This window comes from Dipodomys ordii, unplaced genomic scaffold (assembly GCF_000151885.1).
Source record: "Dipodomys ordii isolate 6190 unplaced genomic scaffold, Dord_2.0 Scaffold7, whole genome shotgun sequence".
Taxonomy (NCBI): Eukaryota; Metazoa; Chordata; class Mammalia; order Rodentia; family Heteromyidae; genus Dipodomys; species Dipodomys ordii.
Window position 1 is genome coordinate 7,188,234 of NW_012267223.1, and position 20,715 is coordinate 7,208,948.

General features: G+C 46.8%; 1 protein-coding gene across 1 annotated transcript in view; it reads right to left on the reverse strand.

The window, feature by feature from the left end:
- Rgs9 (regulator of G-protein signaling 9) overlaps positions 1–20,715 on the reverse strand; it is a 62,303-nt gene that overhangs the window by 10,639 nt on the left and 30,949 nt on the right. Inside the window, exons 9-16 of the mRNA XM_013038035.1 lie at positions 19,755–19,817; positions 15,413–15,442; positions 14,563–14,624; positions 11,985–12,098; positions 10,959–11,074; positions 5,118–5,205; positions 3,152–3,290; positions 1,057–1,142 (exon numbers count right to left, since the gene is read on the reverse strand). Coding sequence (XP_012893489.1) covers positions 1,057–1,142; positions 3,152–3,290; positions 5,118–5,205; positions 10,959–11,074; positions 11,985–12,098; positions 14,563–14,624; positions 15,413–15,442; positions 19,755–19,817 — 698 coding nt within the window. The remainder of the gene's footprint in view (positions 1–1,056; positions 1,143–3,151; positions 3,291–5,117; positions 5,206–10,958; positions 11,075–11,984; positions 12,099–14,562; positions 14,625–15,412; positions 15,443–19,754; positions 19,818–20,715) is intronic.

A 20,715-nucleotide genomic window follows, 5' to 3' on the forward strand; every position in this document is an offset into this window, starting at 1 on the left:
TGAACTTCTGGCGTTCTTCTGGCCCTTTCTTGTGGCTTCAAGACTGAAGCGCTCAAGTCCCCGGGGACACTGGACTCCTTTTCTTCCTTCATCAACCTAGAACTGTACCACAAAGGCCTTCTTTCTCTCCCAGTCATAACAGAGTCATTGTCCACCAAACGGAGACCGAGTTGGGGGTTTGTTTCTTAAGAAAGCCTTTATTAAAGGCTGCAGTCCAACTGCCCTCCTTTTGAATTGACTGGAGAAGCTGGAAAAAAAGCCCAGCGTGAGCTGGACAGACAAATAGGAGCGTTTACTGCAGGACACACGGCTGGCAGGGTTTGAGGGAAACCTCTTCCAGGGTCCCATGACTTTGTTCAAGCTGTCCTTTGCTTCCTCGTTTGAACCTTCAATCCAACACACACACACACACACACACACACACACAGACACACACACAGACATACACACACACACACACACACACACACAGAAGGCCAATCTGTCCCTCAGACATTAATGTTGCCAAGATGTAATGACCCACATTTGCAACAGGGAAAGTGAGAATGAACCAGTCAATGTATTTCTGAACAGGAGGCAGCCAGAACATAGCAGGAGTTCCCATTTATCCCCTCCACCCCCACCCCCACCCCCACCAAACAGGTATTTTCTCTTGGGGTGCAATTTTCTATTTTCTCTAAAGTCTTAGAACAATTCGGATACAAAGATGTAGCTAAATTAATACCCACTCATCAATTTGGAAGGCATAGCAATAAAAAAAAGCAACCAATGAGTGTTGCTGTCTGGATTGAGTAATTCTTGGTTTGATCATTGGGATTCTTTCAAACCAGCATTAGAGAGACAAAAACATGCTGGAGATAATTACTAATGAAATCTTGCTTGTGATTCCACAGCCTTGGAAGCAAATGAAACATTTATTCCCAGAGTGATACGTTTAGTTTCCAGTATTTTCCATCTAGCAAGTATCTCAATAACAGACATTAGGCTGAAAGAGGCTGCCATGTCGCTATAAACCAAGCAGTGGGAGGCTAATGATTTAAGCCAAGGGGGACTTGCCTTCTCTTGGTGGTTTCCTGAGGTTCGATAGCCTTGGCCAGCATTTCTTTATAGATTGGAGATTTTAAGTAGCGGGCATACGAATCCTGACAAGAAGAGAAAAACAGTGTTTGTGAGCGCAGCTGTCAGATGTGGCCCCTGGACCAGCAGCGCCAACTGCACCCCATCATCCAACACCCCCACAATAACATCCTGCAGTTACCTTCCATGCAGTGAACCCAGGAAGTGACAAGGGCACATTGACCTCTCCCACTCAATCCTTCCTTCAAGTGTGGCTTACAGGTAGGGCACCTACTTCTCAGCCCCCTTCATGCCCTTTTCTGCCCTGTGTTTTCTGGGGCATAAAGGCAAGATATCCAAGAAAATAGAAGACCATGACTTAGAACCCCCGCTAGTTTCAGAGAAGTGGTTCCATGATGGCTTCCTACTTCCAAGCTAGCTAAATACTCTAATCATAACATATACAGGACAAAGCCTGGGGGCTGAGAGTAGCCTTCAAGGTCTCTTGAATTGCTCTGATTCTAAGGGCTAAGTGGTAGCAGTAATGGTTACAGGAACCAGGATGGAGTCTAGAAGAAAGGCTAATAGAGCCATTGGGTCCTGTTGTGCCTGTCGCCATAGAAACAAGGCTGAAGAGAAGTAGAATCTAAGGGAGTCCATGCTTGTAAATTACCCGTGACCCTGTTCCATTCTGCCTAGTAGCTCGTCTTCCTGGATGTCTCCTGAATGTGCTGTACTAAAACTACATTTTTAAGAAACACAACATTTTCAAATACATGAAGGAAGACTATTATTAAAGAAACCCTGCTGTGGGTCTTTAAAACACTACACACACAGAGAGAGAGAGAGAGAGAAACCCCACTAATGGAAAAACATGAGAGATGGTTAATGTTCTTGCTGAAAGTGCTAAGTGATTACCCACTAACTGTATTGCCTTGTAAGACAACAAGAGAATAACGGGGGGGGGGAGAAATGACATAAAGAAGGGAAGCTAATAAACATCTACCATCCCCACCAACCCATATCACACAACAAAGCTATTAGAGGGTACCTTGCCATAAAGGGACTAATTCCCATAATAAGAAGTGGGAGCAGCAGAAGAAAACCTTGTCTTAGAATTTCCTAAGAAAGATTAGCTATGGGGAGCTCATGCCTGTAAGGGACAGCATCCAGGTCCCAAGTTCAAGCCTCAGTACTAGCACCAAAAAAAGGAATTGATTTTTCTATCAGGTCCTCTTTCATTTACATGTATTAATTTATATATGTATTCGTGCATTGACTCACTATTTATCATGGTACTGGTATTGAACTCAGTACCTTATGCCTGCTAGACCAGTGCACTCCAGTTGAGCCACACCTCCAACCCGTTTTCACACTGGCTATTTTTGAGGTGAGGGTCTCACTTTATGACTAAACTAGCCTGGGCTGTAATCATCCACCTTGTGCTTCTCAAGGGATGATACGCATTGTGTCTCCCCGTTAGCTGGGATACAGGAACACACCATCATGCCCAGCCATTGGTGGGCTGGTCTCATAGTGGGACGCCCCAATCTCTGTCTCCCCAAGTAGCCAGGATTACAGGCTTCAGTCACCTCATCCAGCTCTTTGTTTTTAACAACTCCTTGAAAGGTCCTTTACAGAAGGACATCTGCACTCTTCCAGGGTTTTGCCACAATCACACCTAAATTAGCTTTTACACACGAAACCCCTCACGTGTCACACCCGCCACGCCTGACCTCTGTCACTGTGGACTGAGCCTCTGATGGACCCAGAGCAGAAATCCCATCTCCATCTCTGCTGAGATCCCTCCTTGAGCCCCACGGCCCCAGAGGAGCAAGGCCTCCCTGTGGGTTCTCTTTGAGAACAGATGTCTATGCTTCGCAAAGCAAATTCACCTTGTAGGCTGTTCATACCATCACGACTCGTGTCATGGACATCACCCAGTGTCCACAGGTGCAGACAGCCTCCACGGACTCCAGCCCGGCAAACAGGTGGGAAAGCTAAGGGTTCGGGTCTGCATCCTGCCAGCAGCAAAGTGGTGTCATCTCCCTGTTCCCCCCCAGGCTCCCAGGCCTCCTGCGCACAGCTCCTTTACCTTCTTCATGAGCATGTAAATGTGGGTCTGCGCAGCGTCCAGCACGTAGCGGTGGGGGTGCCTCAGCCCCTTCACAGTGATGTCCATCGTCTTCCCATCAATGTTGATCCACCGCCTGGCCCCTGGGGCCAGGAACAGCCTGGGAGGGAGGGAGGAAGGCAGGCAGGGAGGGATCGAGGGGGAGAGAGAGGAAGAGAGGTAGCAGGGGAGGGAGGAATGGAAAGGGAAGAAAATATTGGGAAAAGTAGCTAGTCCAATGCTCAGGCCCAAGGGGCAGGGGACTGATCTTGTCCATTCTGGCTTTGTTATAAAACACTGAAGAGATGTGGCTCAGTGGTAGAGCACTTGCCTCGTATGCATAAAGCCCTGGGTTCGATTCCTCAATAAGAAGAAAAAGCCGGAAGTGGCTCTGTGGCTCAAGTGGTAGGGCGCTAGCCTTGAGAAAAGAAGCTCAGGGACAGTGCCCAGCCCCTGAGTTCAAGCCCCAGGATAGAAAGAAAGAAAGAAAAAGAGAAAGAAAGAGAGAAAGAGAGAGAGAGAAAGAAAGAAAGAAAAAGAGAAAGAGAGAAGGGGAAGGAAGGAGAAGAAACCCTAAAGACTTGAACACTGAAAAGGGTGTTGAGCGACTTTCCCTTGAAGCAAGAAAATAGCCATGTCAGCCTTGGAACTAGAACATGGAAGTGTGATGCTCCAGCTTCATGAAGAACTCCCCCCCCTCCTCCCTCACCCAGAAACCAGGCTCAGGCACCTCCAAATGACTGCTGCCCCAGTAGTCCCATGGAGTGGGGTTTGGCGGTGAATCTCCAGTGCTGGACTGGGAGGTGGCCCATAATCCCAGCACTCCAGGTCTGAGTCACCACAGGGGGGGCTCTCAAGTCCTCCACGGAGGGGACTTGAGTCCTCCACTCTTGCCTCTCCGAAGGCCAGGGAGGCCCAACCTGAGCGGGTATGGAGGAAGGAGGAGTTGGGGGTCCCCCTGAGGGATGGTCCCACCAACCCCCCGTCCATGGCTCAGCACCCCCAAGCTGGGGCTGCTTCCCACTGCATCGCATGTGGGTAGAAACTCGAAATATGGGGTCTCGGAGCCCAGGTGTCCACTGTGGCCAGGACAGATGTGAGGACGGGCAGGGATGTGACCACAGCCACACAAGGCCATCCAGCCAGGCTGGGGAGCGGGCGCGGAGGGGCGGGAGCAGCGTTCCTTAGCAACCTGCCCTCCTGTCTACTCGGTCCCCAGAGACTGCGCTGGCCCTTCGGAACCTCCCCCACGTCTCCTGGGCAGTGTGGAAGAGGAGGCACACTCGAGGCTGGGCTGAGGGGCTGAGGGTGGACAGAGCCACAAAGTGAGACTTAAGAAAAGCAAATGCAAGTGTCTCCCAAGCGAGGCTTCCCGTTCCTCCCACGGGAGGCCTGCCCTTCCCCTCAGAGTCCGCAGGGACCAAAGATGGCCTGTGGGGTGGGTTCTGGCCCACTTCACTTCTTCTCTGCTCTCTCCCCCCTCCCCCTTTCTCTTTCCCTCTTGCTTTCCGTGCTCTCACTCTCTCCTCTGTATCCCTCCCTCCTTCCCTCTCTCCCTGTTTCCCTCCATCCCTCTTCCTCTTTCCCTCCTTCCTTTTCCCTCCCTCTCCTTCTGTCTTCCTCCCTTTCTTCTTTTCCTCTCTCTCTCTCACACACATGGACACACGTGGACACATGGACACATGCGCACAGGTGCACAGTAAAACCTCAGGAGACCTGAGGGCTGTTGGCCAACACATTCTGTGCTGTACTTCAGAGCAGCTTGCCTCCGCAGCCCCTGAGCACGTTTCCATGGGAATGGGACCGTCCCCTCCTCCATCTTACCAGGTTTATCACCGGAGGAACCCCCAAACCTGCCAAAGCAGCAGGGAGGAACAGTGGGGAGCCGAGGCCGGACCCCAGCCCAGCCTTCCCATCCCAGTCCCATAACGCGCTGGCTGAGGCTCACTTGTAGATCTCCTCTGCTTTCTCCTTGACCTTGGACTGGTCTCCATACTTCAGATCCTCGCAGGCTTCCCAGAATCCCAGATTCTCCCCTGCGAGGAGAGAGCAGGAAAGAGGAAATGGAAGACGAGGGTCAGAGGGGATGGAGTTGGTGCTGAGGTTTTGTGTCCTGCAAAACAGGCCACCTGGCAGTGTGGTGACATCGGGCTAACTGCTCCTGCAGGGGAGGGGCCCCGGGAGAGCAGCTGGAAGCTAGCCACAGCTGGAATTGCTAGTGTCCTTGGAGAGGCACTGGCCTCCCACCCGCCAGCCTCAGGTCAATACACTCTCATTGCCGGTTCAGTTCTTCCTTCTACTGACACACAGGCTCCTGCTAATCCTTGGGAACTGCCGTGTTTTCTCTCCCTCTCTCCCTCTTTTTGTCCTAGAATTTGTCTGTAGCAGAGATTTCCCATCCAAGGTCACATGTGATAAGGGTCATTGCCTACACTCTGACCTTTCTTTATAAAGACCCCCTGAACTCCTCGTGGCAGCATCGGGGCTGTCTGTCTTCTGCCTCCCGAGTTCTAGAGTCCCTCCCAGGGCATCTTCCAACCCAAAGGTCTTTATCTCTCTCCATGCTGATCACTGACCACCCATGGACCACCACCAGAGCCAGAAGATGCTGCTCATGGGGGCCCAAGAGGAGATCCAGACCGCTTAAATCCTACTCTCCTTCCCACCCCATGGTTTCTCCCCACCCCTCCACAGCACCCAGAAACACCAAGAATAGATTGGAAGAGCGATTCCAGGTGGTGTCTTACCAAGAAAATAAAGACAATCACACCAGTGGTAGAATAAATCCGGCACAGATGTGTGTGTGTGTGTGTTTCTGTGTGTCTGTGTCTGTACATATGTGTGTCACAATGCAGATGCAGGCATTGGACAAGAGAATTCTCCTCCTCTCCTTTCACAATACTTTCAGAAGTTTCCAGATATTTCAGGTTGAAAATGCCTCCTCACTCTCGTGAGCTTCAGAGAATTCTTTGGACCATTAACAGCCAATGTTGTTCTTAACTGACAGTCAGCTGATTGGGCATCAGGTGAAATGTAAACCATCTTGCTCATAGCAAAAGATTGCTTATGATTAAAATTAAATGAATAATTAGTCACAATAGCCAGAAAGTGAAAACAACTCCAATAGCCAAGGACAGTAGAATTTATAAACAAAATGTGGTAGGCACGTACCATGGAATGTTTTTCAGCCTTCAAAAGGGAGGAGAAGCTAACGAATGATGCAATGTGAATGCAATTTGCAGTCATTATGCTAAGCCTAATAATCCAGATAGAAAAGGCCAAGTGTTGTATGATTCCACTTAATATAAAGCGGCAAACATAGCCAGATTCACAGAGGGAGTAGTATAGGGGGTACCAGGGAGAAAGCTCTAGGCATAGGTGATGGTAAGGACCGCATGTTAGTGTGAGCATCTTGATTGTCACTGAATTGTACCCTGACAATGGTCACAGTGGTAAGGATTTTGACATACAAATTTACTACTAAAAGTAAGTGCACAAAAGCACCTCCACCAATGTCCACAGCAGCATTACTTGTAACACTAAGAAACCAAAGCAACCCAAATGCCATTCTCTGATGAAAGGTGAACCAAATGGATACATACTACAGCCACAGAAAAGGAATGAGGTGCCGCTACATGCCACAACACAAGCATTATGCGAAGTGAAACCCTCACATGGCGTATGATCTCATTTGTAAGAAATATCCAGAGAGGCAAATCCACACAGATTGAAAGTAGATTTGTGGTTGCCTAGGAATGAACAGGATTGTGGAGATGGGGAGGAAGCCACCGTGAGCAAGTAAGAGCCAGGGAGTAATATGAAATCCTCAAAATGGGCAGGGGTTTTCCTTCTGGGTTGTTGAAACTGTCTAGAATTAGATAATGTTCATGGCTGCCCAATTTAGTGATCATAGGAAAACCCACTGGAGTGCTTTGGATTGCAGTGATGCCTGCCTGTAATCCCAGCACTCAGAAGGCTGAGGCAGAAGATCAGAAGTTTGAGACCACACTGGGCTACATGGACCCTGCGTCAAAACAAAACAACAAAAGGTATATAAATATATATATATATACCTTACTGTATATATACACATCACTATATACATCTTTCTATATATATACATATATATATTCTGTATGTATGTGTGTGTGTGTGTGTGTGTGTGTGTGTGCGTGCGTGCAATGCTTCACTACCCACTGGGGTGCAGCTTAAGTAGTAGAGCACTTGCCTAGCAACGGAAAGGCCCTAAGTTCAAACCCCAGTACTGCCAATAAACACAAGCGGAACCAAAACTCTACTAAACAATGTAGTTTAAAGGGGTGAATTTCACGTTCATATCTCAATTTGACTTTTTTAATTAAACGAGCAAACAGCTGATTTATCTTCCTTGTTTCATACATAAATGCATCCTTGGGAGTCACAAAGGGGATGCCAATAATATGGTGTTGAGCCAGGTGCTGGTGGCTCATACCTGTAATGCTATGAAGGAAGCTGAGAACTGAGGGTCGCGGTTCAAAGCCAGCTGGGGCAGGAAAGTCTGAAAGACTAGATCCAATTTGCCAGCAAAATGAAGCCAAGAGGTACAGCACCAGTTGTGAGCAAGCAAGTCAAGCAAGAGCACGAGACTCTGGTTCCAAGTACCAGAAAACACAGAGAGAGCGAGAGAGAGCGAGCGAGAGAGAGAGAGAGAGAGAGAGAGCCATGGTTTTAATGATGTCTTGAAGCCCTTTCTGGATTCTAATACTGAAGAATGGGGTTCAGTGTGAAGTTTATCCTTTTGCCACTAGATGGCTCCATTTCCATTCATTCATGGGCCCACCTGGAGCGTGTACTTTTCCCATCCATCCATTCATCTGGGTTTTATTATATTACAGCAATCAGGCCTAATTATAGAAAGATCTTCAACAATCCATGTTACAACATAATCATCTACATCTACCAGGTTAAACGCATGTCCAGTAGGATCTATTTCAGACCAACCCCACAGACCAGCAGCTGAATATTAAAACCAGGACACTAAGCTCCCCCCAGGGCTGGGGGCTTCATTAACAGGAAAACGAATCCCCCAAAACAACATTTCAGCAAAGGTGGGAAAACCCGTTGAACATCCAGCTTAGTGAAATTAGCTCTAATCTAGCCTTGATTTCCCCAGATGGTCCTTGACACAGCATAATAAGAAGTCATAAGAACCCACCACGATGAGACAGCTAGCCTCTTCCATACATCCATACCCTCCAAAGGCCTTGAAGAAATCAAGACCAGAAGGCAAGGCCCTGGTTCCCCATCACACTTTAGAACCACCTGGGGGTGGGGGAGGAGAACTTTCAAAATCTATCCCAACCCAAACCAACTGAAAACAAATCTGTGGAAAAAAAACTGTTTTTTAAGATATCCCAATGAGATTGGTAGAATTCATATCAGGAAAATGGTCATGCTGCCAAAAGCAATGTACAGATCCGATACAAAATCCTACTCTCATTCCTCACCAAACTAGAAAAATCAATCCTAAAATTCCTATGGAGGCATAAAATACCCCAAATAGTGAAAGCAATCCTAAGTAGAGAGAGCAGTGCTAGAGATGTCACCATACCAGACTTCACATTATACTACAGAGCCACAGAGATACAGAGTTTGTTACTGGCACCAAAGCAGACCCAAAGACCAATGGGGCGGTATTGAAGAAATAAAACCATACAACTACAGCCAGATCTATTTGACAAAAAGATCCTAAAACATACACTGGGAAAAAAAAAACAAAAAACAGCCTCTTCAATAAATGGTGCTGGGAAGACTGGTTATTTACCTGTAGGATAACTAAACTGGACCTCTAAATCTTACCCTGTACAAAAATCAACTTCAAAAGCCAAAGAGCTTAAAGTAAGACCTGGAACTTTGACTCTACTACAGGAAGTAGTAGAGTTAAAGTTGTTAGGCACAGATAAGCATTTTCTGAATAGGACTCCAGTTGTTTAGAGGATGGGAGCGAGAACTGACAAATGGGACTACATCCAACCCAAGTTTCTTCACAAACTGATCATGAGAGCAAAGAGACTATTCACAGAAGGGGAGAAAAGCCTTTACCAGCTATTCAACACATAAAAGATTCATATCCAGAATATATTCTTTTAAAAACTCAAAAATTAATCAGTCAGATAATAAATAATCCAATTAATAAATAGGCGAGCAAACTGAGCAGACTGGCCTCACAGGAAGAAAAACAAATGGCTAACAGATGCTTAAAGAAAGGTTCAGCATCCTCAGTCACAAAGGAAATGCAAATCAAAACCACAATAGGATTTTATTTCACTCTAGTGAAAATGGTAACCATCAATAAAACAACAAATGCTGGAGAGAATGTGCAGTAAAAGAAACCCACTGTGCGTGGGAATGTAAACTGGTGCAACTACTATGGAAATCAGTATGGAGGTTCTTAAAAAAAAAACAAAACAAAACATTAAAAACAGCCTTGCTCTGTGAGCCTGTTATACCACTAGTGGACATATATCCAAGGGAAAATAATAGACAAGAAAACACTTTCACAACTGTCATATAACGAAATCACCCTAGAAGCCTAACAACTGATGAGTAGATTCTATACATACTGTGGAATATTACACAGCCATAAAGAAAAATGAAACCATGTATGTGTAAGAAAATAGATGGAATTAGAGGACTTTATATTGAACAAGATAAGACATGCTCAAAAGATAACATTTGTTCATTCATATGTAGGAGCTAGACCCTAAAAGACATACATATTCATGAACATGTAGATACATAAATACCTGTAACCTTAGTCACTCAAGAGGCTGAGATCAGAGGATCACAGTTTGAATTCATCCTGAGCAGGAAAGTCCATGAGACTCTTATCTCTAATTGACTGCCAAAAGCTGGACGTTTAGCTGTGGTGCAAGTGGTAGAGAGCTTGAGCAAAAAAGGCTCAGGGTGCCCAGGCCCTGACTTCAAGCCTCAGGACTGGCACAAATTAATTAATCAAATATCCCCAGGTTGTGGGGGGGAGTGGCTTAAGTGGTACAGTGAGCATCTAGCAAGCATTAGCAAGAACCCTGGTATGGTGTGTGTGTGGGTGTGTGTGTGTGTATACATGCACCCATCCTCAAGTGAATCAAATCTGTAGAATCTTTGAGCTAAATAAAATCAGTCTGGGAGACCAAAAGGTGAAGCTTGCTTGTTTTATAGTCTATGCCCTCCATGTCCTAGAAAGCTGGACTGAGGTTGGGTGGGCCAGGAGCAGGATCTCTTTGAGTGACAGCAGGGCAGCCCTACCAGCTTGGAGCCCTGGTGAGCACACACTTGTGAGCAGGGGTCACTTTTCCCCTGGAATGTAGAACCTACGGAAAGAACGGGCCAGGGATCAGGCCAGGGACCAGGGTGTGACTCTTCTAGCTGGGGAGGGTGAAGTCCTGTTTAAGAGCATTAGCAAAGCTATGAAAATATCCCTGGAGAAATTCTAAGACCCTAGGCTAGGTGGGAAAGAGATGTGACGCAAATTATTTTCATTTTAAAAAACAAGGGCTGGGCATGTGGCTTAGTGTTAGAATGCTTGCCTGGCCAACATGAAGCCCTGGGTTCAATTCCTCAGTACCACATAAACAGAAAAAGCTGGAAGTGGTAAAGTGGCTCAAGTGGTAGAGTGCTAGCCTTGAGCAAAAGAAGCTCAGGGACAGTGCACGGGCCCTGAGTCCAAGCCTCAGGACTGGCAAAAAAAAAAGAAAGGAAGGAAGGAAAGAAAGAAAGAAACTAAAAACAAAAACAAAAACAGACTTACCACTGAACTCTTTCTTGAGAAAGTACTGGAAGCTCTGTCGACCCTTAGGGTCCCGGATCAATTCACTGAAGTTGAAGGCCCATCTTTCCACCCGCATCTTGGTGGGGATTTCCACCCTGCAAGGATGATCATTTGTAAATGTAACACTCCACGTGAGGCAGGAGCTTTGCCCTGCGATGGCCTGGGTGGAAGCTGCAGGGCCTTCTCCAACCCCTGCCAACTTGCTAGAAAGCTGTAGCCTCAGACAAATGCCTTAGACCCACATCCAGGAGGAAGCCCCCTGGAGGCGAGGAGGACACCACACTCTCAAACCCTGTTCAAAAGGCCTCAGACCTGAAGACCATTAGAGGGAGAGGGGACATCAGGAATATTACTCAGCTATAGACACTATGAATTTTGAAAGTGTTGTGTAACAAAAGATCCTGTGATACTGCTCATCACAAAGATCCAGAATGGTCAGATCCATAGATGGAAAGTAGAACTATTGATTAGTAGTAGCTTAGTGCTGGTTTGGTCTAGGGAGATGAGAGCTTAGAGGATTTATAGCTAAAAGGTTCAAGATTTCTTTTGCAGCTGTGGAAAGATGTTAAAATCAGGTCCTTCTATTTCCTTGCAAATGGTACAGTATCATTCTAACAGATGAGTAAAATTCTATTTGTGTGTGTGTGTGTGTGTGTGTGTGTGTGTGTGTGTGTGTGTATGTGTGTGTGGCATTTTCTTGACCATTCATCCACTAAAGGGAATCTGGGTTGATTCCATATCTTGGCTATGGTGAGTAGTGCTGCAATGAGCATGGTTGTATTGGTCGCTTTACTGTATCCTGCTTTATAATCTTTTGGATAAACGCCCAGGAGTAGAATTACTAGATCATAGGGTAGTTCTATATTTAGTTGTTTGAGGGATCTCCATACTGCACTACTCTGAGTGTAATTATTAAAAGAAAACATTGAACTGGATGCTTTCAATGAGTAAGTTGTAGAGTGTGTGTATTACAATTGAAAAAAAAAGCAATCATCAAATACATACAATTTGGCATTTAAATCCCAGAACTGGGTGTCATCTGTTATCCAGGGGTTGCTGGGGAGGCAGCCCGACATGATGGCATCATTGGACAAGAACTGCTCACTGTACTTGACAATCCTGAAAAGCAAGGGAATACTGTTTCCTGGAAGTTCCAGCACCAAGAGATTACATTGCCGCTCATGTTGATTGACCAGTTCGTCCTCTGAATCTTCATTGACAGAGCTGCATATTTACCACTCTCCTCTCACAAATGTTCTAATAGTCCCAAGGACTGGAAAATACTTGCCAAGATCTGTCCTTTTCTACTTGGGAAAGTATATGCCGTTTGGTCAAGTCTCATTAAAAAATGGCCTCGTTATGCTTTATCAAGTTACTTTTTGGGAGGGTGTGCGTGCATACATGCATGCGTGTGCACATGCGTGCACACCAGTGCTGGGGCTTGAACTCAGAGCCTTGTGCTCTTGCCTGGCTTTTTTACTCAAGGGTGGGGCTCCACCACTTGAGCCTCATTTCTGGTTTATCTCTGTTTAACTGAAGATATGTATGAGTCTCTAAGCTTTGTCTGCCCAGGGTGGCTTCAAACTGTGATCCTCAGATCTCAGCCTCCTGAGTAGCTAGGATTACAGGCAGAGCCACCAATGCCTGGCTATCAGGACATATTAGCATTCACAGCTGACTTACTGGCTGGGGTCTTGGTTCCCCATTTTGGAAGCACAGGTTGTTTGTGCTTTGGCTGGGGTCTCCTGCTATGTTGGTGCCTACCCTGTGTCAGGATAGTGCCCAGGTTTGGGACCTTAGGCCTCATTATTTATTTTTTTAAATTAATTTTTATTGTAAAGGTGATATTCAGAGGAGTCAGGTAATGAGTGTATTTCTTTTAGAACAGTTCATCCTCCCTAATTTTCTTTATGTTTTTTTCCCTCTCTCTCCCTTTCTCCCCCCAAGTTATATAGTTTATTTCCAACATAGTGTCTAGTGAGAATCACTGCTGAATTGAGTCACCCTTTGTCCCATTTCTGTGCTTCCCCTTCCCTTCCCCAAATCAGATAAAGTTACATACAAAACAAAGGGTACAGAAATTCAAAAAATTAAAAAAAAACAGCAACAAAATGGGGGAAAAAAGCAGAAGAAAAGAAAAAAGGGGGGAAAAAGCCACAAACAGTACAATAAATAACCATTTCTTGGGGTTCATTTCAATAGGCTTCATTTTATATGATCATCTGCACACAGCATGGGGCCCTTATGATCCTCTCCTAAGAATATCCTCCTTTGGTCTCACTGTGTGAATGTTTAGACTGCTGTTTAATTAATCATGTCCACGTGTAATTTTTTTGTCTTTTACTATTCATTGGGTTTACTGGGCTTCATTATTTAAAACCTGACAGAGAAATGAACCCCAAACCTACCATAGGAGACAAAAATAAATGTTCTCAAGACAAGTCAGACCCTCCACCTAACACACTTCCCGATATCTGAGTAGGGAAAACCAGCACCCAGAGGTGAGGAGCATTGTCTACATGTGCATAGAAGGTGACCGTCGCCAAATCCACCCACAGCCGTGGGCGATTTCTTGGGGGAAGTGGCATTTTTTGTAAACTACGAATTGTTTCATGGTTTGTTTGTTTTTTTTTAACAAGAAACAAACTCCTAACCACACTGGAAGACACTGGTATAAAAAGAAAAAGAAAAGGAAACAGAAAGAACTCTCCTCAGTCCCTGAAACAGGACCAATATTCAAGTCTTAAGTAGCTCAAGTAAAGGATTATAGAAATAAGCCAGGTTATTTTCATGGGGGGGCTGAGGGGGGAGGGAATTTTGCTGGAAATTCACTAAACCAAACATGGATTTCCAATGTATCTGAAACAGGTTTTAAATCAAAGATTAGCAATGACATTTAGCAGCCCACTGAATCGGTAAATACAACCTACTTATCCCTAATTAATAAATCTGAGTGGATGACAATGGAACCAGGTTGTCTCAGATCTCCCTGGAGGTCATGTCTGTGAACTTGGGACTCTTCCTCCCCCATCCTGCCTCTGCCCCCGCTTCCCTATTAGTGGATGACAAGGAACAGAGTAGACTTTTATAGGAGCTTGATGAATCTTGACTTTTCTCAACCCAAGGTAAAACCTGCAGACTTACTGTGAGTGAAGAAGGAACTGAACCTCAAAGAGACTGGGGGAGGCATCTACAGTTCTATTGGCTCTTAAAGCAGGCAGCCTATCTTGTGCTGTTTGCCTTAAAGCCCAAGTTTTCTCAGTTGAGCCCCAGTGGCTCACACCTGTAAATCCTCGCTACTCAGGAGGCTGAGATCTGAGAATCCTGGTTTAAAACCTGACTAATTTGAGAGATGTTTATCTCCAACGAACCAGGAAAAGAAAATTTAAAAAGAAAGTCGGGGGGTGGTGTGGCTCAAGTGGTAGAGCGTTGAACAAAAAAGCTAAGTAAGAATGCAAGACTCTGAGTTCAAGACCCAGTACACACACACACACACACAGTAAAGCACAAAAGCACAAGTTCTCCTCTTGTTCACCAACTACATACTTGCTCACCTAGCAAGACAAAGAAATCAAGGACATACCCTCCCAGGGACACGGAAGACTTCACTGTAGACCGCATCAAGGCCTGCTGGTAATACATGATCTGGAAGAGAGACCATCTTGAGACAGCCAAGTCTTACCCTTGAGAGTCACCAATGCTCACAACCACATAGGGCTCCAAAATGAGAAGCCATTTATATATCCACAATGAGAGTTAAGCCAGCCAACTTAATACCAACAGAGCAGGGACTTGGTAGACAGGTGACCCCCCCAAACTCCAAGTTAGTTCACCCATCGTGCATTGATTTGGGAAAATCTGTCCTAAGTAGCATTCAGCTGAGCCATAGGGACTGATGCTTAGTTGTTCCCTCACAGCCTCCTGGTGACAGAAGCTAAGTGGTCCCTGCCACAGAGGCCATCCTCAGTCTTTCTGGTTCTGAAGGGTCAGACGAAGCAAGACATTCCCCCTCCTAGGCCGCCTCTTTCCCATTCAGATACCCATTGCCCATGCCCTGCCTCTGCAGGCAATGTTACCCAGGACTCTATCTTGGGCCATGCAGGCTATTCTGAATGGACCTACAGAGATGAGCCCAGAGTCTGGTTGGTAATATGGACCCTCTATCATGTTTCCTCTGTGGCCCTCTCTGCCTTCCCCTCAGATGTGTGACATCCATGGGTATTTCTTATCTGGAGCTCAGCATCAGCTCCATGCTGACCTTACCATTGACAGAATGACCTTGTCATTCTGTACTGTCCCTTAATGTGACAACAACTGCTTGCACACCACACATGGGTTTCATTTGTGCTACTGAATACAGAGCATAAAGACAGCATCCGTGTAACTTATTACAGGATTTCAAACCAGACCCCTGGAACTGCAAGACTAATTACCTCTTTTCTGACAGCAGGGATTGTTTGTTTCTGTAAAAACAAAGAAATAAAACCATTCAATGGATGGCATTGAAATCATTACAGTTCAAATACCTGTTGGAAAAATAAAACCCCTTCCCCCCTGTGAACACTGCCCAGCCTTTCTTACTCAAAGGCTAGAAATTTCCCATCACCACCACTTCTGTCCCATTCTGTGCAACCATGGGAGGCCGTCAATCAAGCGGTATGACCAGGAAAGGAGTTTAACTTACCACTATGACTTTACATGGCTCTCCTCAAAACTAAGATGAGCTAGGCGGTGGCTCACGCCTGTAATCCTAGCTACTCAAGAGGCTGAGATCTGTGGATCATGTTTCAAAGCCAGCATAGGCAAAAAAAAAAAAAATCCATAATACTCTTCTCGCAATTAACCACCCAAAAGCCTGAAATGGAGGTGTGGCTCAAGTGGTAGAGCACCAGCCTTGAGCAAAAAATAGTTAGGGACAACAAATGCCCAGGCCCTGAGTGCAAGCCTAGCACTGCCACAAAACAAAACAAAAAAGAATCAAAGATTGTCTTTGGGACTGGCCTGGTCTGCTGTCATATCTCTAGAAGTGAGAGATAAAGAAATGAAACCTCACTTCTCTCTCATTCTGGATTGAGAGCGACATGGAGATGGAAAAGATAGCAGGGATCTTAAGCTTCTTTTCCCATAGAGGAAGAATGCTGAACGAATGGCAAGATTTATTCTCAGTTATTCATAACAACTTAACCAACACCACAAGTTGGAAAAAAAATAGCCATGTTGTCCCTCTGCCTAAACTGCCAAAGCAAGTTCACACTGAGGGTCACCTGAAGAAGTCCTCTCTCTCTCTCTGTCTCTCTCTCTGACTTTTGAGTTCAGGCTAAGGGAGGACAGCTCCAGAAAGAGGTCTATCAATAGGTTTTTAGAAGCTTCTGGAAAGCATTCCACTCTGAAATACATAGATCTCTGTCCTGGTACCACTTTTTCTGGTCTTGGCTTTCCTAGATTTTTTTTTCCCCAACAAAGGTTAAAAAAAAAAAAAAGCTGGCTCCAGTGGCTCACGCCTGCAATCCTGGCTACTTAGGAGGCTGAGATCCAGAGGATCACAATTTGAAGCCAGCTGGAGTAGAAAAGTCCACAACAACAACAATGAAACACCAACAAAAATTGGCATTGTGTATCAGAAACTCAAATCAACTGGGAAGTCCATGCGTCTATTTGCTGAACTTGGCAAACCTGCTACTGTCACGATAGTCATTTAATTGAGGTCACAAAGGACATCATTTAAAATTCCACACACTCACCTACAATTCTGTGCAACTCAGAGACCTACCTCATGATAAATCAGGAAGGAACACAATTTTTTTTTCTTTTCTCCTTGGAACTCACAGCTCAATCCCTTCCTGTCCCCGAAACTGGGCCTCCCAGAGTGAACCCATTCATCCTAAGGAACCCTTCCTGACATTCTGGATTCCTGGAATTCTAGCAACTTCACTATTTTTCACTTGCAGAGTCGCCCAAATAGGGGCATGTCTAGACTTGTTTACAAGGCTCAAACCGGAACAGAAGCTGAGGACAACTGTCCCAGGGCAAGAAGGGTCAGGGCCATGCCAGCCAGACCCCGCCAGACAGGAAGGAGAAAGCCAGGGCAGGAAGAGGCAAGGGGCTCTGGATGAGGGTGCTGGGTAGGAATGGGCAAAGAAACAGAGGTAGGGCCAAAGGTGAGCCATGGACGCACAGAGAGGGTGTATCAACGCACAGAAACAGCGAAATCCAGCAACTGAGGGAGTTCATGCCAAGCAGCCAGGAAAAGGGAAGAGAGACAGCTGGCCAAGGAGACAGGGTCTGGGACTGTCAGCATCTGAAGCAAACACCTGTCGAGTCAGGTACTTCCTGCACGGTCAAGGCAGGATTTCTCTGAATCTGAAGACCCTGCTACAAAATGAAAATGCAGAGCTCCTTCTCCCGAAAAGCAGATGTTAACATGGCGACAAGAATAAATCCAGCATGGCGCTTCTGGGTGTGGGGCCTTGGGTACTGGTGCAAGTCGCCTGCCTGTGCCTGTGGAGAGGCTCTGTGTATAGGCCAGGCCTAGAGGAGATGGAGATGGGAGAGGGGTGGTGATCCGCTATAAACTAGAAGGTTCTAAATCAGAATTGTAGCTGGTCTTCCTTGGGCAAATAGCGAAGTCTCCATTCCAGTTTTGTTATACGGAAAATGAAAGTCGCCTTATCTCCACTAAAGGACTTAACGAAATCCAGCAATGTTTCTAAAAGCCCCATGTCATAGGCATTAGACACCAACAGGCAGTATTTGGGGTAGGCTCTGGAGGCCATTCATGGAGATTCAAATCCCAGGATCACCATTTCCAAGCTGTGTAACCTCAGGTGAATCCCCACCATCACCACCCCGGGCCTATTTCCTCAACTCAGAAGCAGAGTTGCTCTTATGATTCCCTTTCTCTACAGGGGAGGGGCTCTGAATGGCTCAGGAGTTGAGCCAAGCTCCCATGGGTAGGGAGTGACAGAGCTGGGTGCTTTGAAGCTCAGCAAGGGATCATTCTAGCCATCACTAGATGACTCTAGAACCCCCTCCTGGAGTGGGGGAAACAGGAAGGGCCAGCCCTGTGCACATAACAGCGAACAGCCAGGCCAGTGCCTGGTCTCCAGGCAGGATCATCACAAGGAGGGGGAGATCTGTGCACTTGGCACCCTGGAACTGAGTGAGAGGGGACATATTTCCTAGGATATAGGGTCAGGCCTTGACAGGACTGGGCAGCCAAGCCAGCCTGAGGGAGTGGTCACTGGGGGATCCCAAACACACCCTGCCAACCTCACAGTCTCCTGAGAACTCGGGCTTGGTGGGGCTTTAGCTCTGTGTAGGAAGAAGAAGTCCAGAGTCCAGCCATTCTTAGACACGACCTCCCTCTTCCCTGAATGGAGACAAACACAAAAATCTCTCTACTCCCAAGGCTTTATGGAGATGTTCCAAGTGCTCTATATTCCTCTAGAGGCAGAAAAATGGAAGTAAGGCCCCCCAGATGTGGGAGATGCTGCCTGTGTATAGTCTGAGGTCCCAGGCCCGCCCCGTACACATCAGACACTGGTGGCCCGGAGAGGATGACAGCCTGACTGCGTGAGGGCCACGTGCTTCTTCTTATGACTCCACATAGCCAGCAGGCACACCCAGGAAGAAAAAGCTGGTGGAGGAGACAGAGAGAGAGAGAAAGAGGAAATATCAATGGCAGAGGTGGCCCAGTCCCTGGGGAACCCACCCCGGTGAGCCCATCTGTGTTCTGGCCCTAGGCTGAGAGCATCGCCGGCCCCTGTCAAGATTTCAGGTTTGGAAGGCCAGAAGGCACGGCTCCCCTCCTTCCTGGACAGCCCATCTGCCATGACAATGGCATTGATCACCCTTTCAGAAGCCTTCCTAGCTCCCAGGATGGAGCCGTTCTGCTCCTCAGTTGCCTTCACCACTTGCTAAAGTGGAGGCCCTGCCAATGGCTTCCCACACACTCACACTGCTCAGCCATAGATGGAACTGCAACCCCCCCCATGTCAGATGAGTGGCTGCTTCCTCCCCCTCCCCCTCCCCCTCCAGCAGAGAAGAGGTTTCCAGAGCAGCTCCTTATCCAAGGATCCAAGGATCCAAGGGAAGGGGAGGATGGGGGGGGGAGGGGAGAACAACAAAAATCTTTTACCCTGGCTCTGTATTTTACTCGAGGATATTCTGTCTCCATGGCAACTGAGCCTACCAGGCCTCCGCAGTGATTTGTTATCTGACAAGAGGGGATGTGGGAAAGGCTGACATAGGAACTGATGGTACCATGTATGTGTCACGGGACGGCCACTTTGCCTCTCGGACAAGAAACCTGACAATTCCCCCACGATGCTCTCTGGGGACTCATGGCTCTCTCCCCAGACATGCCAAAGATGCCTCTAGCAGCTACTTCCCCTTTCCCCTTGCCCTACCACCTTCCCACATTTGGGGCTCAGCCCTCCAAGCCTCCACTCATACCTCAAGGTACTGCCAAGCCTTATGGATGATGCCCTAAAGAAGTAACTGCCCCTTGCCAGCTCAAGCTGGGGGTTGGAGAGAAAACAATGAAATGGCTTTTAGGCAGAATTAAGAGACCAGTGGTTTCCAGCCTGAGCAATTCTGACTCTCTCTCAGTTTCTGTGGCTGGAAAGGCATCCACAGGTTCATTTATGTCTGTTTGGATGATGATGATGATGATGATGATGATAAGATGGTGTGTGTGTGTGTGTGTGTGTGAGAGAGAGAGAGAGAGAGAGGTAATGTATATGCCTAGAATGCTGCAGAGACTTACCTGTTTACCTTAACTTCATTTGGATTGGTCACTCTGTCCAGGCCATAGTCCAGCACATCATTCATTCCTGGCTAAAGAAACAATATAAGCATCACGACAGGATCTGATCAACTTTAGGTGTTAGCCAAGCTGCAAATTGTGAGACCAAGCGGAGAAGGGCTTGCACCCCAACCCATAGGGAGATGCAAAAGTGTGTCAACCCTCCAGGGGAGCTAGGGAGCTTCTTGGGGACTGTTCAGATACCAGCGCTCCCCAGCATCTAACGTGGTGTGTGATGGAAGACCAGATGGGTGAGTGGGCAGATGATAGATGAATGGATGGAACGATGGGTGAGTGGGTAGTGGGATGAATGGATAGACAGATGGACAGATGGATAGCATTTCAGTACCATAGTAGGGATGATGCATGGTTGGGTAGGAGGGTTGATGGATGGATGAATGGAGAGATAAATAAATGGATGGATGGATGGACAGCCAGATGGATAGCATCTCCAAACCCGTGGCTGGATGGGTGGGTGTGGAGGATAAATATCTAGGTAGATGTGTAGATAGATAGATAGATAGATAGATAGATAGATAGATAGATAGATAGATAGATAGATAGATGGATGGATGGATGGATGGATGGATGGATGGATGGATGGATGGATGGATGGATGGATGGATGGATGAACAGATGAGAGAAGGAAGGGATAACACTGAAATTCAGTAAGTGTTCCCTAGGATCCATCCATGGGACCCCTGAGCCCTCCCACAGAGCTCCTTCCCACAGTGCAGTGTTCTGCCTTGGGCTGGATAAGAAGTAAGACACTGGTGCTTGGGGAGAGTCCAGGTTTCAGTCAGGCGTTTCTAGGATTCAGCTACTTTCCAGCTGGGCCAAATCTCTCGCAAAGCGCTTTGTCCGCACTCTGCCCCCAGCCGGGAAGCAGAGACAACGCATTCTACCTGGCAGGTTCTTCTGAGGGTTTAA